Source organism: Tauraco erythrolophus, chromosome 2 (assembly GCF_009769465.1).
Source record: "Tauraco erythrolophus isolate bTauEry1 chromosome 2, bTauEry1.pri, whole genome shotgun sequence".
NCBI classification, from domain to species: Eukaryota; Metazoa; Chordata; class Aves; order Musophagiformes; family Musophagidae; genus Tauraco; species Tauraco erythrolophus.
In genome coordinates, this window is record NC_141466.1 from 24,772,481 (window position 1) to 24,789,805 (window position 17,325).

At 37.8% G+C, this 17,325-nt stretch overlaps 1 protein-coding gene across 2 annotated transcripts in view; it reads left to right on the forward strand.

Moving 5' to 3' along the window:
• The window catches only part of ASCC3 (activating signal cointegrator 1 complex subunit 3), a 280,986-nt gene that overhangs the window by 47,577 nt on the left and 216,084 nt on the right, over positions 1-17,325 (forward strand). For both annotated transcript variants that reach the window (XM_086631271.1, XM_086631272.1), the window contains exons 5-8: positions 3,080-3,200; positions 8,213-8,420; positions 9,177-9,318; positions 9,893-10,018. In XM_086631271.1, the coding sequence (XP_086487397.1) occupies positions 3,080-3,200; positions 8,213-8,420; positions 9,177-9,318; positions 9,893-10,018 (597 nt within the window). The remainder of the gene's footprint in view (positions 1-3,079; positions 3,201-8,212; positions 8,421-9,176; positions 9,319-9,892; positions 10,019-17,325) is intronic.

A 17,325-nucleotide genomic window follows, 5' to 3' on the forward strand; every position in this document is an offset into this window, starting at 1 on the left:
AGTATGATGATTAATCAACGTATCGGTCTTACAAGTCTTCAAGTTTAGTTATTTCTGCTCTTTGCAAACTTTTTCTGCCATTGTCACCATTTCTACCATCAGTGATAGGTGGTGACAGATCTTGCTCTTTAGCTTATTCTCCATCTCAGCACTTCTGTCACAGTTTAGCTCTTAAGGGTTGTTTTCTACCCATGATCTCTGACAGGCTTCTAGTAGGTGTGGGAGACATCTTGTCAATAAGAACAGGTCATTCCTTCTGGTCTCCTCTGTTCTTTAGCTTTTTACCCCTCAGTCTTGAACAATGAGCTCAGTCCGTCTTAGCTATTTAAAATGTTCTGAAAGCCTCCTCCCTTTTCAGACAGCAGCAGGATTATTTAGGTGATATGGACAGTTCTCAAACTGCTGATAGCAAATGAATACCACACTTTGTCAAGAAGGCAAAATGGAGTGGCTTTTACCACATGAGCATTGCAGAATCTGTCATGTGTAATGCTGTATGGGTTCAGTTCTCTTTGACTGGTAGACTGTCTGGAGAGTAGGATATGCCATTTCACCTTGGTGCTCTTCTTTTGAGCCCCTGATGGATGTAAGTGATACTGTTTTTACTTCATGACCTCTGACGATGCAGTAGAATGCATCGTGTGACACTACTGCTTCTTTGTACGGCTCTGGTGTTCTAATTGGTTGAAATGGTTTTGATACAAATGGTTTTTGTTTCAGAATATATTGGGAAAACAGGAGTGGGAAAATATCTTCCTGTTCTGAAAAATGATGCCATCTCTTTCCCCAGAAAAACCTATCTTTTGATTCATGTTTTTCTAGCTTGTTCTTAATGGCTTTCAGTGATAGGGATTCTCTAGAGTCTTGTGCAGAGCTGAAAGTCTACATCGGATGTTTTAGGGCTAATGTGTCATTTGCCTTCTAGGGGTGATGGGGCAGTGGTATGTGTTTGTTTTGGTTTTGGGGGGCAACATGGTAAGTCTAAATATGCTTACACTTTATGTGCTGCCTTGATAAGAAGCTGGTGTTTAAACCCACATCTGATTGAATGGAAAGCATTTAACGTCCCTGTCTTGCTGGTGTTTCACAATCAACAGGACGTTAGCAAAGTTGAGACAAGCTTGTATTCAGTTCTTTGTACAATTAAACTATTTCAAATATGCTTAGTTTCTTGTTGCTTTTGTAATTATTTTTCTCTCCCTGCCTGAAGCATTTATCCTTGGAAAATACCTACTCCTTAAATTTACCAGTGCTAATATGCCACTTTCTTTTGAAATATAAAAACAAGGTCGTCTTATATCTTTAGATAGTATTAGCTAAAATGTGGCAGTAAAGTGACAGGGAATAGCTATGCAGAAAGCAGAATTAATGATCATTGTTAGTGAAGGGTGGATAAAAAGAAATCTATCATAGCTTGAGATCCTTGATAGCAGAATTGACGTCTAGCCAGCAGTTCCCTGTCCTGTATTTTTGTAGTTTGTTCCTTCTATTCGAGTATAGAATTTTCTGTGTGTCCCCATTTTTTTTTTCCAGACTACTCCAATATGTCATCATTGGTTATTCTAATGAAAGAAATAGAAGACTTTATATATTTCAGGGCTGTTATTTCATCGTCTCTGCAAACTCTCCCATCATTGTACTACTAATTTGCACAAACCTTTAAGTTTTTCATAGAAACCCTGAGGGTCAGGAGTAATGCTTTTTTTTTTTTTCTTTTTAAATGATGACTTTATAATATAAGTACAGATTGGGGTGAAAAAAAAATCAGTGATCTGATGCCCATTGCCCATGGCACAGTTCAAAATTTTGCAAATATATGAAGAGGCAGCATAAAGTTATTTTGCAGTGTTCCCAGAGGGTAGTAGTCACAGACAGCCACAGAAAAGCTCTCTGTTAAGGAGATGGCAAATTAAATACGGGACAGTAAGAGACCTCTCTCTCCTTTTTATAGTTAGAACAGAAATACTTGAACCTACAGTGCCGAAGTCTTTCTCTTTAATAGAACATCGCATCAAAGTACATAATAACTTTTATTATTCCCTGATTCCTGAAGTTGTATGAATAATATTATCAGCAAACTTAAAGAGCACTAAAGAGAAATTGGCCTGTTTACCTTTTTGGAAGTTAAAAAAAATGGAGAAAAATAGTTTTAAGCAGTATTAGAAATCAAGAATGGGTTCCGAGTAACTTAGTGCTCTACTGTAATGCTTTGATTTTTTACAAAATTATTATAGATAAGATGGAGAGGGAGGTGCTTTTAATGTTTTGGGTGGCTTTTTTCCCTTAAAAACCAGTATTATGTGGAAAAGAAAACTTCAAATAGGGAGCTGTGTTTATCTAACCTGCTACAAGAGAGTCATTTGAGTAAGAGAATCATTGGGACAAAATAGTGCTTATTGGTATGGAATTCTGTTCTGGTGTACATCACCTACGTCATGTGTTTGAAGCACATCTGCTCACACACACAGCGTTATATGTGCAAGTAGTATGGACTGAAGTCAATACTAGGATCGTCTTAATTAATTCTTCAAATTCTTGATGTACTCCATGTCTGTGATTTTTTTTGTTGTTGTTGTTGTTTTTTTTATGTAGGATGTGATTCTGAAGATGCAGAAGATGCTATATCTCTTGTTCACTGAAATGGGAATAACTTCCTGTTAATCTGACTTCTATGAGAAAGCATTGGTTCTCTTGATTTATCTGCTTAGATTGTAGAGGAATAAATTTGCAGTATAGTTTATGTAAATAACCATAAAGACAGACACATGAAGTTTTGTCTTGGGAAAAGTTAAATTGAAGAATCACTAAGAGAAATGGCGTTTTACTTAATAGAAAAAAATTACAGATTTTAAATATTTCCAGCTGAAAACTTTCTGTGATTTTCCCTTTTTATAATAGAGAATCTGGGTGAATACTAGCAATGATACCTTTTGGGTTGAATTACTTGGAGTTGAATTTCATTAATTTGTTTAAACTCATTGTCAAGAGATACGCTGTTGCCAGGAATGGAAATATTGCAGTCCTATTTATAAATTTACGTTAATTTGGATAATGACTTATGACTTTGTTTTCTTTGTAGTTATTTGAACTGCTGGGCCCTGAAGGTTTTGAACTCATAGAGAAACTCCTACAGCACAGATCTCTGATTCTGGAAAGATCTTTGACTTGTCCAAATGATAACAGGTTCCAGACTCTGCAAGGTAAACAACTACAAAATTTTTATTCCAAACCAGATAAAAAGTAGTTTTCTAACTGTTCAAACCGTTATATTTCAAACAACAATACTGTCAATGTGTATTTAAAAAGCAAGCCAAAAAATATGGGGGAGAAGGGTAATATTTATATAGAATCATAGAATGGTTAGGGTTGGAAGGGACCTCAAAGATCATCTACTTCCAACCACCCTACCATGGGCAGGGACACCCTCCACTACATCAGGTTGCTCAAAGCCTCATCCAACCTGGCCTTGAACACCTCCAGGGATGGGGCAGCCACAGCTTTGCTAGGCAACCTGTTCCAGTGCCTCACTACCCTCAGAGTGAAGAATTTCTTCCTTATATCTAATCAAAATCTCCCCTCTTTAAGTTTGAATCCATTGCTCCTTGTCCTATCACTACACGCCCTTGTAAAAAGTCCCTCTCCAGCTTTCCTGTAGGCGCCCTTTAAGTACTGGAAAGCTGCAATAAGATCACCCCGGAGCCTTCTCTTCTCCAGGCTGAACAGCCCCAACTCTCTCAGCCTGTCTTCATAGCAGAGGTGCTCCATCCCTTGAATCATCTTTGTGGCCCTCCACTGGACTCGTTCCAGTAGCTCTATGTCCTTCTTGTGTTGGGGACTCCGGAGCTGAATACAGTATTCTAGGTGGGGTCTCACAAGAGCAGAGTAGAGGGGCAGAATCACTTCCCTCGACCTGCTGGCCACGCTCCTTTTGATACAGCCCAGGATACGGTTGGCTTTCTGGGCTGCCAGCGCACATTGCCGGCTCATGTTGAGCTTCTCATCCACCAGCACTCCCAAGTCCTTTTCCTCAGGGCTGCTCTCAATCCATTCTCCGCCCAGCCTGTACTTGTGCATGGGATTGTCCCGACCCACGTGCAGGACCTTGCACTTGGCCTTGTTGAACTTCATGAGGTTCTCACAGGCCCACCTCTCCAGCCTGTCAAGGTCCCTCTGGATGGCATCCCTTCCCTCCTGCGTGTCCACAACACCACACAGCTTAATGTCATCTGCAAACTTGCTGAGGGTGCACTTGATCCCACTGTCCATGTCACCAACAAAGATGTTAAATAGCACTGGTCCCAGTACTGACCTCTGAGGAACACCACTTGTCACTGGCCTCCACGTGGACATTGAATCATTGACCACAGCTCTTTGAGAGCGACCATCCAGCCAATTCCTTATCCACTGAGTGGTCCATCCATCAAAACCATGTCTTTCCGGTTTAGAGACAAGGATGTCATGTGGGACAGTATCAAACGCTTTGGACAAGTCCAGGTAGACAATGTCACTTGCTCTTCCCTTATCCATCAGTGCTGTAACCTCATCATAGAAGGTCACCAAATTAGTCAGGCAGGATTTGCCCTTAGTGAAGCCATGTTGGCTGTCACCAATCACCTCCTTATTTTCTATGTGCCTTAGCATAGTTGCCAGGAGGATCTGCTCCATGATCTTGCCAGGCACAGAGGTGAGACTGACTGGTCTGTAGTTCCCTGGGTGTTCTTTTTTCCCCTTTTTAAAGATGGGGGCTATGTTTCCCCTTTTCCAATCATTGGGAACTTCACCAGATTGCCACGACTTCTGAAGTATGATGGATAGCAGCTTAGCAACTTCATGCGCCAATTCCCTCAGGACCCTCAGGATCCACTTGTCCCTCAGGACAAGTCCATGGGACTTGTCCACCTTCATGTTCTTTTGATGGTTTTGGACCTGATCTCCTCCTACAGTGGGTGGTTCTTCATTCTCCCAGTCCCTGCCTTTGCCTTTGCCTTCTGTGACTTGGGCTGTGCCACTGGAGCTCTTGTCAGTGAAGACTGAGGCAAAGAAGTCATTAAGAACCTCAGCCTTCTCCATATCCTGGGCAGCCAGGTCCCTCGTTTCCTTCCGGAGAGGGCCTACATTTTCCCTAGATGTCTTTTTATCACTGACATATCTATAGAAGTTTTTCTTGTTGCCCTTGATGTCCCTGGCCAGATTTAACTCTATCAGGGCTTTAGCTTTCCTAACATGATCTCTGGTTGCTCGGACAATTGTTCTGTATTCTTCCCAGGCTACCTGTCCTTGCTTCCACCCCCTATAGGCCTTCTTTTTGTGCCCGAGTTGGTCCAGGAGCTCCTTATTCATCCATGCAGGCCTCCTGGTGTTCCTACCTGACTTTGTTGGGATGCACCGCTCCTGAGCTTGGAGGAGGTGATCCTTTAATATTATCCATCTTTAATATTATCCAGCTTTCTTGGGGCCCCTCTTCCCGCCAGGGCTTCGTCCCATTGTACTCTACCAAGGAGATCCCTGAAGAGGCCAAAGTCTGCCTTAGGGCTTACAGCTTAGGGCTTATATGGGCTTAAACAAAAAAAATCATGGTCGGGTTATACAGAGGAAACAAATATATATTGCTTATATTTATTTACTTTTCATCTGCCTTTGGGCATGTGTCATTTTAAAATATATTAACTGTTGCACTTTTTCTATTTCAATGGATTACTCTGAAGTAAGTTCATCTTTGGTTCTGATTACTCTCAAGTAAGTTTGATCTTCCCCATCTGCTTTCCTGTTTACTCCTTACTTCTGTACTATGATCAAATGTATGTCTTAGGGGAAAAAAAGCACAGTAGCCACCACTTCAGAAAAAAATACAGTTCAGTTTAAGGATGGATAAGTGAGAGGAAAAAAAAGGTTCACATTTTACACTGTGATTTTTTTTTTTTTAAGATAAATTGCCCGCACAGAGTAATTCTTTTAAAATCTGTTTTGCAAATTGCTGTTTAAAAACAAGTCTTCTCACTTTCTACTCTGACAAAAATAAATATGTTTGTGAACAGGTTGTGACTTGGGATAAATCTTACATAGGCATAGCACCATGCAGCCCATTGCATGTTCACAGCATACAGAGTTAGAAAAATGTGAATAAAACTAGTAATGGTGTACTTAGGTATCCTCACAATAATTTTAAAATGCATGTAACTCCATTTTAATACCTTTAGCTTAAATGAAATATTATATAACCAAATGTTTAGAAATTCACCTCTTATTGTGCTGATGGTTAGTCTAAACTCATCAGAACAACCTATAACTTTATCTGTTCGTGGTTTCAAAGTGAAATGACTTGCTATCAGTGTAACAAGGTTTTGTGTCATGGTATTATTTCCCTTCTCAAATAATCAAATCAAAAATTAAAAATACGTTCAGTAGAAACTGAACTATTACAGTTTTTCTCCTATGTGCAGATTTTAGTTACACATTTTCTTCTCACTTAGCATAAGTAGTAATTTGGAAGCTTTTATGAATTTATTCTTCATTATGCCATCAGTAAAATCTATCACAGTAATTTCTGCTAGAATGCGAAGGAAGAATATTTTCAGTGTTGTGCTTTTGAGACAATAGGAGAGCATTATTGATTGTACACTTCTTTCACTGATGAGAGAACCCTTCTTTCACTCTGGTAAAGAAGTCAATGGTGTTGGAGTATCTTCTCTGAAGTTGAAGATGCTCTGCCCCAAGTTTAGTTCATTAATTTTAATAAGGCTTTTTTTTTTTTTTAAGTTGACCAAAATGGTGTTTCTAATGGGGATTGAACTTTTATCTTTCTAGAATTGCATTTGGGGAAGGGAATCATTTGCGTCTGCAGAAATTCAGTCAACTTTGAGTAATTTGTGTCTTGAGAAAATAAGCACAAGTCAAGGAACTGTACGTGTACCGCATTTTTGTAGCATACTGTATTATATGGCTACTTCTTATGTAATTTACTTCCATGCGAGTAAAGGTGATTGTGCTTATCAGACAAATCAAACAAACATCAGACAAACAGTTCTTTGCCCTGATGTGTTCAGTCTTAATTAAATTTAGTCAGGAAATTGCATCCACTGTTGTCATCTTTTAATACGAGAGAGTGTGTTAAAGCTACAGACATGATGGTATTAATGTGGACATTTTGACAGTTTATTAGAATTTTTTCAATGCCATTTAACAAGTTATAGTCACCTTATCCAGTATCCATGCTTGAGATGTAGCAATTTCACTGTTACTGTGGGTGAAAACTAAGCAGCACAAATTGTTCAGAACATCAGTCAAATGGGTTTATTTGGTGAAAAAAAGTTTTCAAGTTTTTGGCTTCAGAGTTTGACTGCAAAAGTACATATGAAACATAATTGAATTAAGTATATAGTATTCAGTCAAACCTACATAAACTAATAATCTGTTTGCAGAATTTTGAAAATAGACATTTAAAAACACTGATATAGTTAAAACCAAAACAAAACAACTCCACCCCATTGCATATAAAAGACTTGATTGTGTCTTTGGTTTTGGCCAGTTATGACCTAGGAAGGGTGAATGTGACTGGGCTTTTTTGGATTGACTCCCTGCTCCCTCTTATTTATTGTTTACTGTAATTGTTCTGTGGTTCTTACTCTTGATTCAATCCTGCTGCTTATCCACATAAAAGGAAGGAGTTCTTGTGGTTGTATAGCATAGGATTTCTTTTCTCACTTGTTTAGGGAAATTACATTGCGAGTATGCTTTCACTACGATCGTGTTATCAAGTAAGTACACACTAGTGGTTATACGAAAAGGCTGTTTAAAAAAAAAAAAACACCTGTTGAATCATTTTTCACAGCATTCTACTCATCAGTGTATACATGTAAGAGGAGAAATAAGTGATATTTCCAGTGTTGGTGAAGTTACTATAAATACAGAAAAGAAAAGAAAAAAAGCCCTTCCTTTTGCTGCTAGCTCATCCTCTTGCTTTGGGCTGAAGTAGTTTTGTTTGCTTAACTTTAAACAGCCTATCTTTGTGACATGAGCTGGTGCTTCTTTTGAATTTCTTGAGGCCAACTGCTGCACTCATCTACATAAAGCTAAACTATCTTTAAATACATATGGCCTCCATCTCCAAAAAACCTCAACCAAACCTCAAAAAGCAAAACTTTAGAAGAAAACTGGGGAAAACAAAGATGGAATCCAATACTTAAGGAGATGCATACCTGTTATCATGTTTCAGAACAGTGCAAGAAGTTTATAGGAGAAAATGCTAAGCCCAATTATGGTTGTCAAGTTACAATTCAGTCTGAACAAGAAAAGCTGTTAATGAAACAATATCGTCGGGAAGAAAAGCGAAATGCCAGAAAAGAAAAACAAGCTGGGGAAGATGGAGAAGTTTCTGGAGAAGGACTAACGTGCTTTGATCCCAAAGAGCTGCGGATGCAAAGGTAATAAATGCCAAAAGTTGAGAAATGCTTCTGTTGTAATTGCTGCTTTGGCATATCATAATAGTTTATTTTCTTTTAGTTTGCTTTGGTGATTAGGTGATTCTGACTTCAAGTCACGTTTTATTACAAGTGTAGAATTTTTTTTTTACGTGAAAAACTAATTTTCAGGGAAAGAAATCAGTGATCTGCTTAATGAAAATCTTCTTGATCTCATCTATGTGGGCTGGAGATGCAGATTAGAGGCGTAGGCTATCTTTCTTAGTTTCTGTATGCACACTACTTGCTTAAGATTTATGAAGTCTGTACTAAATCTATCAGAACTATCTTTCTTTTTTTCCTCTCAAGATTAATGGGTACTATTTTCCATGTTGTCAACTAAAGGTAGTGGGAGGACTAGGGGAAGGAGAGGATAAGAAGCAAATAAGTGTTGTGTTTCGTATTGAGAAAAATATAGTAGGACTGGTATCTAACTGTGAATACACGTTGCTGTATTGCTTAAAAAGAGGCAAAACTGCATTTAGGAAAGCCTTGAACTTACTAGATTGTACTTCTGATTTTTATCTAGACAATGTGTTATAAGGACTTAGTTTAAACGATGCCAGGGAATAACACTGTAAAATTCCTTTTATTATTTTGTTCAATTTTTTTTTCCTTAAATTTCCACAACTCTAGCTCTGTCTTTAATATACCACATTGAGATTTTGCAATGGCTGCCTAAAGCAGGCAGAATTATTGCAGTCATTTTTCTGCTTACAGAGAACTAGCACTTTTGAATGCTCGAAGTATGCCAGTCCTAGGTAGACAGAGAGAGATGGACTTCGAGAAAATTCATTACCCGCATGTTTATGATTCCCGAGCTGAAGCTATGAAAACATCAGCATTCATTGGGGGTGCAAAGGTATGTGTTTGGTGCATGACCCTTCTTGAACAGTACATCTTTCCCAGTGAATAATGTGCAGCAGGGTTCCCTTTGTTCCCATAGAGATTCTGCAACTTATCAAAGTCCAGTGTATGAACCAGTGCCTCTTCGCAGAGGGTTTTAAATGCTTTCATATATTCTGTTTTTATTTTGACTCTAGAAGAAATAATCTCATTCTCAACTGCTGTATTTGGTTTTATTTCCAGAGTCACTTGAATCATTAAATACTATTTTTCTCTTTCTATCTTGGAAACCCTTGAATTGACTTTAACAAAATGAGTGCTTTATGAAATTCTAGACTTAACAGCTTTTGAAATTCAATAAAATGGAGTTAACTTTTTTTGTCTTTTTGGGACTATTTTCTGAGTAGCAAAACTGATTATTTTCCATTTGGGGTGTTCAGTGCTATCTATAAAATGAATCAGTGAGAATTGCTTTTATTTTGGATTCATTTTTTGAAGGAAAGTGATAAACCATTGTTCAAAGTGGATTATACGTAACAACACTTTCTGTTTTCATACTTTCAATTAATTCTCCTGTAATACTGTTTTAGGTGTTCTTACCAGAGACAGTTCAGAGAGAAAACAATAAAATGTATGAAGAGGTGAAGATCCCACATAGTGAACCAATGCCTATTGGTATTGAAGAGAAAATTGTTTATATTAAAGACTTAGATGAGGTGAGTAAACCATTTCAAAAATATTAAAGTAGTTTCTACTTTGTATTACAAAAATTTAGCTGAAAAAATATTACCAGTTAGTACTGTGATATACGATGTGTAAGTGCAGCCAGTTAATTTCTTCACTACTAATTTTGAGAATATTTGGGGGATGTAGTTGAGTTATATAATCCCTTTCATCATGACTCAGATTCAAAAAATTCCTGCTCTAAACTACTTGTTCATGTCTGCAGTTCTCAATTCCTTTGACATTACCTGTTCAGCTATTTATGGTTTTGAGCTGTGATCAGAATCACTAAAATGGAAAACAAGATGATGGTGAGTCTCATCTCTTTTTGGAGGCCACATGGAAAAGTGAGTCCAGGCTTCTGTATCTTCACTTGTGCAGATTGGCTTGTGACCGCACAGCTCTATTTTGCAGACCATGAGACTGATCTTACAGTACAATTCAGTTGTGGGGATATTGAGTTACGGAGTTATAGACTGTATGGAGTGCAAAACCTCCTGGAATAGTGCTTCTTTAAGCAGAAGACGACGAATAATTATTAGCAAAACTTTGATGATAGAAAATAGAGGGCAGAGAGGAAAAATGCAGGTAAAACAAACATTAATGTTTTATCTTTATCTGATTTTAAATGGTGGAAAAAAAATGCTGAGGTAAGGGAACTGAATTTATTGTTAGTATTTACTGCCTAGAACTTGCAGTATTCCATCATGTGTGCCTGCTCACTTCTCATTGTGTGTGTCAAATCTGTTGATGAATGGAAGATTTGCTATGGATTTGAACAGGGCCATAAAGAGCAAGCTGTATGTACATATGTACAGACAACGCTACAGACTAGTTTATAATCCAGCATGCAAAACTACTATGTACAGGGCTTGAAATTTAATAGTTTGCTAAGCACTGGGTTAGTGTCCAAAAGCCTAATCATGTTAGGCTATATTAATTTAGAATAAAGTTATTCAAAGAATACAACAGGAAAATATTACTGTTAAAAAGAAAGCCAGAATTTCCAGTAGGAATTTTAATGATTCTGAATAATTTTAAGATTGGAAAAAGTTTACGAGCCAGGAAATGAAAGAAATCACAGGTCACTCTGGTCTTCAAAAAGGGCAAGCAGGAAGACCCAGGTAACTATAGACTGGTCAGCCTCACCTCCATCCCTGGAAAGATAATGGAACAACTTATCCTTGGTGCTGTCTCTAGGCATATCAAGGATAAGAGGGTCATTAGGGGCAGTCGACATGGCTTCACTAAGGGGAAGTCGTGCGTGACAAACCTGATAGCCTGTTATGAGGATATCACCCAGTGGGTGGATGATGGTAGAGCAGTGGATGTGGTCTATCTTGACTTCAGTAAAGCATTTGACACAGTCTCCCACGGCATCCTCAAAGCTAAACTGAGGAAGTGTGGTCTGGATGATTGGATAGTGAGGTGGATTGTGAACTGGCTGAAGGATAGAAGCCAGAGAGTAGTGGTCAATGGGACAGAGTCCAGTTGGAGGCCTGTATCCAGTGGAGTCCCTCAAGGGTCAGTACTGGGACCTGTATTGTTCAACATATTCATCGATGATTTGGATGAGGGAAAAGAGTGCACGGTCAGCAAGTTTGCTGATGATACTAAACTGGGAGGAGTGGCTGACACACCTGGAGGCTGTGCCGCCATTCAGAGAGACCTGGACAGGCTGGAGAGTTGGGCGGGGAGAAATTTAATGAAATACAACAAGGGCAAGTGTAGAGTCTTGCATTTGGGTAAGAACAACCCCACGTACCAGTACAAGTTGGGGACTGAACTGTTGGGGAACAGCACAGAGGAAAGGGACCTGGGGGTCCTGGTGGACAGCAGGATGACCATGAGCCAGCAATGTGCCCTTGTGGCCAAGAAGGCCAATGGCATCCTGGGGTGTATTAGAAGGGGTGTGGTTAGTAGGTCGAGAGAGGTTCTCCTCCCCCTCTACTCTGCCCTGGTGAGGCCACATTTGGAATACTGTGTCCAGTTCTGGGCCCCTCAGTTCAAGAAGGACAAGGAACTGCTTGAGAGAGTCCAGTGCAGGGCCACAAAGATGATTAAGGGAGTGGAGCATCTCCCTTATGAGGAAAGGCTGAGGGAGCTGGGTCTCTTTAGCTTGGAGAAGAGGAGACTGAGGGGGGACCTCATTCATGTTTATAAATATGTAAAGGGTGACTGTCATGAGGATGGAGCCAGACTCTTCTCAGTGGCATCCAATGATAGGACAAGGGGAAATGGATATAAGCTGGAACATAGGAATTTCCGCTTAAACATGAGGAAGTACTTCTTCACAGTAAGGATAACAGAAGACTGGAACAGGCTGCCCAGAGAGGTTGTGGAGTCATCTTCTGTGGAGATGTTCAAAACCTGCCTGGACGCGTTCTTGTGTGATCTGATCTAGGTGGTCCTGCTCCAGCAGGGGGATTGGACTAGATGATCCTTTGAGGTCCCTTCCAATCCCTAACATTCTGTGATATGAAGAAGGCTTTATGTTTCTTGGTTCTTCAGTAGCATACTATATGAAAAAATGTTTCCTACCTATTCCCTGTGGGAGAACAGGAAATGAGAATATAAATCTAATATGGTTACCCAGAGCACTGTATTGGGGATCTCAGTAAAGATTATGTCTTACGTAAAGATTTAACTCTTTTTAAACAGAAGACAGTTTAATTTTAGAATCTGATTCTATTCTTTTCTGCTTAGGTGATAGTACCTAATGTCATGTTTATGAAGTGACTGACAGCTAAACTAGACAGAAAAGTTGAGCCACTGCAGCTATAAAATGAGACATTTTATGACAATTTTCAACATGACAGCTTTTTGCAATGAGAGGTCTTTCTACTAAGCTAAATACTACCTACTAATCTGTAAACTTTTTGCAACTAGTACCAATATTTCAATGGACAATAACTTGTTTAAGAAAAAATATAGTTCAGACAGAAAAATAAATATCTGAAAGAAGTTATTTGTGGATTTTTACACCTACAATGTTTAAAATAAATGTTACAAAGTGCATCAGTTATACAGATTTCACAAATAATTCCTCTCCTTTGTAGACTGTATATCATCAAGAGGTATACTTTTCAGTTTTGCAGTGAAATTCTGAAATAGAAACAATTTTCGTCAAAACTTTTCTCTTCCGTGTGTTTTCTGTTAGAGAAAATCAAACAGGAATGTCAACAACAAATACAATTTTGAATGTTTGAACACCTATGTATTTAATTCCTGGCCCTGACTTTGATAACGTTTTGCAACAAAAGATGACAAATTTATGAATAGTTTGTCCAACTGCAGCACTTGTCAGATTCCCATTTCCATTAGTGAGACTAATAGATTTGCATCTTGCTGAATAGCACCTTTTTCTCAGTGAGGTAAAGAGGCTGAAGTTGCCAATGTGTGTGTTGTTTAAGATATACGTGGTCAAGATGTAAGTATCTTGGTTAAGGAAAAATTTCTTTTTGCTTTCTCTTTATGGCTGTTTTAGATCTCTAAGCTCATAAAATGTTGCTTGGTGTTTAAAATTTTTGCCGATTAACTCAAGTTGATTTAGAGGGCAAGTTTTTCTGTCAATATGTTTTATTCTTTTTGGTGAACTAGTGTAAGCAAAAGCAGCAAAATTAAAATTTTTGTAGCTTTCTCCTTAGCATATACAAGTGCTTGTAAGATAACTCTCTTATATCTCTGTATAGATGTTTTTGCAGGATCGTATAAAATGTAAACAGATGGGTAAGGATGAAAGGTCACAGTAAATATAACTGTACATAGTTCATAGCAGCATCTAAAGGCATCATGAGGAAGTCAAGAGTTTTGCTACTATTGACTATTATGAGATGCTGTTAGTGGTAAGACATTGAGTTGATCTAAACATAAAGGTACTGGTTCTGTTTAATGAGACAATATACATAAACCTGTAATAACAAAGATTCCCAGAAAAAAAAAAAAAAAAAGCTCAGAAAAAACAAACCATCTATTGTTGATGTTACAAGGATATTTATCACAGCTCTCCAAATGCTTGTTGTTCTATCGAGAAATCCTGATGGTTTTAAAAATAATAAATATTCTTCTTCCTTTGAATCCGTTAATTTAGTTTTCATCTGTTCTCCATTTCACCAGTCCCATTTCTGTTACGCTTTGGTCAGTTTCTTGTCTTGCCAAGAGCCAGCTCTAGTTGTAGTTTCTCGTGTTGTGTAGAGAAGTGTCTTCTTAGATTTGATTTATTGAAAGCTTTTTAAATGCTGCTGTAGATTTCTTTTTAAGGGAGAGAAATTGATATGCCATTGATAATATAAAGAATCCTACATCTTGATTTGAAAATTTCCAGTGGTACCTTTGCTCATTCGTAGTTAAAAACCTGAACTGCATCAGTTTTCCCAAAGGACTGAAAAGAAGTAAACCTCACTATGAAGTGTGACCAATAAAAAAAGAGCGTGAGAAGAATAGTAGCAATACAAAATAATATTAGTTTTTCACTAGTAATTTGTATTGGGTACATTGACAAGAGTGAGTCTGGGAACGTACTGAGGCAGGCTGAGAAGCTGAGTGAGTGCATTTCATAGACAAGGTATGTTTAGAAAATGCAGGTGGTAATAGCATAAGTTTTCAAATGGACAGGAGAACTGGCAATCAGTGATAGTGCAGAGACAGAAGACAACAGTTCTTAATTATTCAACTTAATATTCACATTACCTAGCAGTTGAAAATTTTGTTATTAGGCTACTAGTTTGTGTTTATGTCACCTCTGACAGACAAAATTGCTCTATGAGAGAATCTGTGAGGTATAGGCATAACATAATGCTATTCATGAAACTAAACTGTCAAAAAGTTTAATTTACCTTTAGTTTTCCTTTTAAAAGAGAGAGGGTAAGAATTAGTCTAAAATGGCTAGTTTATATTCCTTTGAAAAAATGCTTCCCTGAATATTAGTGTGAGAAATTTTGAAGTATCATAGGAGCTTCTTTTCTTTTTAATCTGTATGTTTTCAATTGCACAAAAGTAATTTTAAGGACACTATATTCTATATTTCTCATGAGTTACACGATTTTGATCACATTGTTGGCAGTTTAGGTGAAGTATTTGACTGTGTAGCACGTGTATTGCAGAATACACTATTAAATTTAATCTTCAAAGCTTTTAAGGTCAGAACTGAGTTCACGATAAGGAGTTCATTTATATTGTGAACTGTTAGACAAAAGTTAAACCTCTGGATCGTGTAAGCTGAAGTAGTCTTTCATTTTAAATGTTCTTAAGTATTAGTTCAGATTACTTAAGTTTTTCTCATTTCCTTAAATTGATATATGCATAGGTTAAGAAGAGATGAGAGAAATGTATTCCTCTAAATATTAATTCTAACAAACCACATTTTAACCATGCTTTAAATGTTTTTAGACTTATTTTTTTATTTATTTCTTTTGTTCAAATATAAGGCAAAATTACAGACCTTGACAGACCAACACCAAAGGGAGCAGCAATGCCTTAAGCTAGCATAGACATTAACAGGAGGTTCTTACTTATAGGATTGGCAGTGTGGTCAGAATGCACCTTCCACAGCACTGCAGAATGAAGAACTAAAACATTTTAGCTAGGTCTGGCATTATATTATCTGAAATCTTATGACTATTATTTCTGGCATAATATTTAGTTTAGTTAGAGCCTTGTTGCAAAGGATCAGAGCTTTTCTAAAGAGTTTAACTTCATGATTAGTTAAATTATTCCACAGGCAGATTTTTTGAAAGTGTCATGGAGTCAGTGCCCGGAAGAATACAGATGCTAAGATTAAACTCAGAATAAAACTGACAAAGATACAAATTTTTGTAGCTACCATTCCAACCTAATCCCATTATGCACCTTTCACAGTTTAGCAGCCATAAAATCCTACTATAGCTTCTGTCATAAACTGCTCCGTTAGCGCTCTCCTCCTGTCTGTGTTGTTTCTTTGTCTGCTTTGTTGCCCACTACCTTTCCACTCTGTGATCCGAACTGCTTCACCTCCTGCCACAGTCCGATTCCACCTGTGTCATCTCCTATTCTTTATTTCCTGCCCCTGTTGAGTTGGGAGCAGGAGCTAGTGGTTTGCACGGAGGACGCTGTGCTGCTGCTTGGGAACATCTCTGGCATTCAGTGGCAGAAGAGCGCGCTGCGTCCCACGGAAGGAGTCACGAAGGGTTCTCGCCTTACTACAAGGCAGCAAATCCCACCTCCAAATCGATTTGTAGATAATTAGTCATCTTGGCATTTGTTATTACTTGGAGAGCTGTGTTTTCACAACAGCACACACATGCGGCTTGTAAGTAGCGAGTTCAGTCTGGAGTATTATGGTACTATTATTTGCGAAAGTGGCGTGCTAGCTAGGTTGTTTCGATAACGAGAATTTTAAAAATGGAGTAAGCACAAGCTTAGATTTATTAGCTTTGGCTGCTTGACAGGCAGCTTGACCGTTACTGAAATTTATTTTTTGTACTTACTATAAAGGTGGTTTTGTGCCAGCCTTTTTGCCAAATAAATGTACCTTTAAAGTCATAAACTCAGGTCAGGGAAAGTTCCTCTCCAAGACTGTGAAAACAGGTTTTATCTAACAAATTGCTGTTCATGAAAAATGACTTCAGCTTTTTACCTAAATTGGGTGTTCGAGGTAGGATTTATTTCTTTATTTCATGTTATTTCCATTTCCTTTTACTAGCACTACTTAATGGTCTAAATAAGAAATGTTGTTGGTTTTTTTTTCCTCTGCATTATGTGAAGGAATTATTGCAAAATCAATATTCCCTTTTTTCCTGTAATGTTTTCCTGTTTTTAGAATTGTACAAAATATGTGTACTGAATAGAAGTATAGATTTTTTGCATAAATTTCATTTTTCACATCCAGAATATTGGACCATTTATTCCAAAGCTGATTTTAGTGTATATTTCAGTTGCTTATTTTTGAAACAGCAATTGACAGTTGGACTGAATTGAATAATTTTTAAAAATATTATTAATTTTATTGAACTCTTGTCATTTAGCCAATGAAGCATACTGAAAAATAGCTCTGAGGAAAGTTTACAAGTTTTGTAATTGTTAGTCTCAACTTCAGACAAGCAAAAAACCATGTAGGTCATGATAAAATGGTTTTAATAGCTCGTAATGTATACTAGGAATTGCAGTCTGTCTTCATATTTCATGAGTGGGGGTCCAAAGAAGGTAGAATATGTGCAGTAACAGGTTAACAAGAATATTGGAGTTAAGATTCTACACTGATATTAATCTTAAAGCCTACAAGCTCTGGCTTACTTTTCTTCAGTATGTGAGTTAATGGATATTT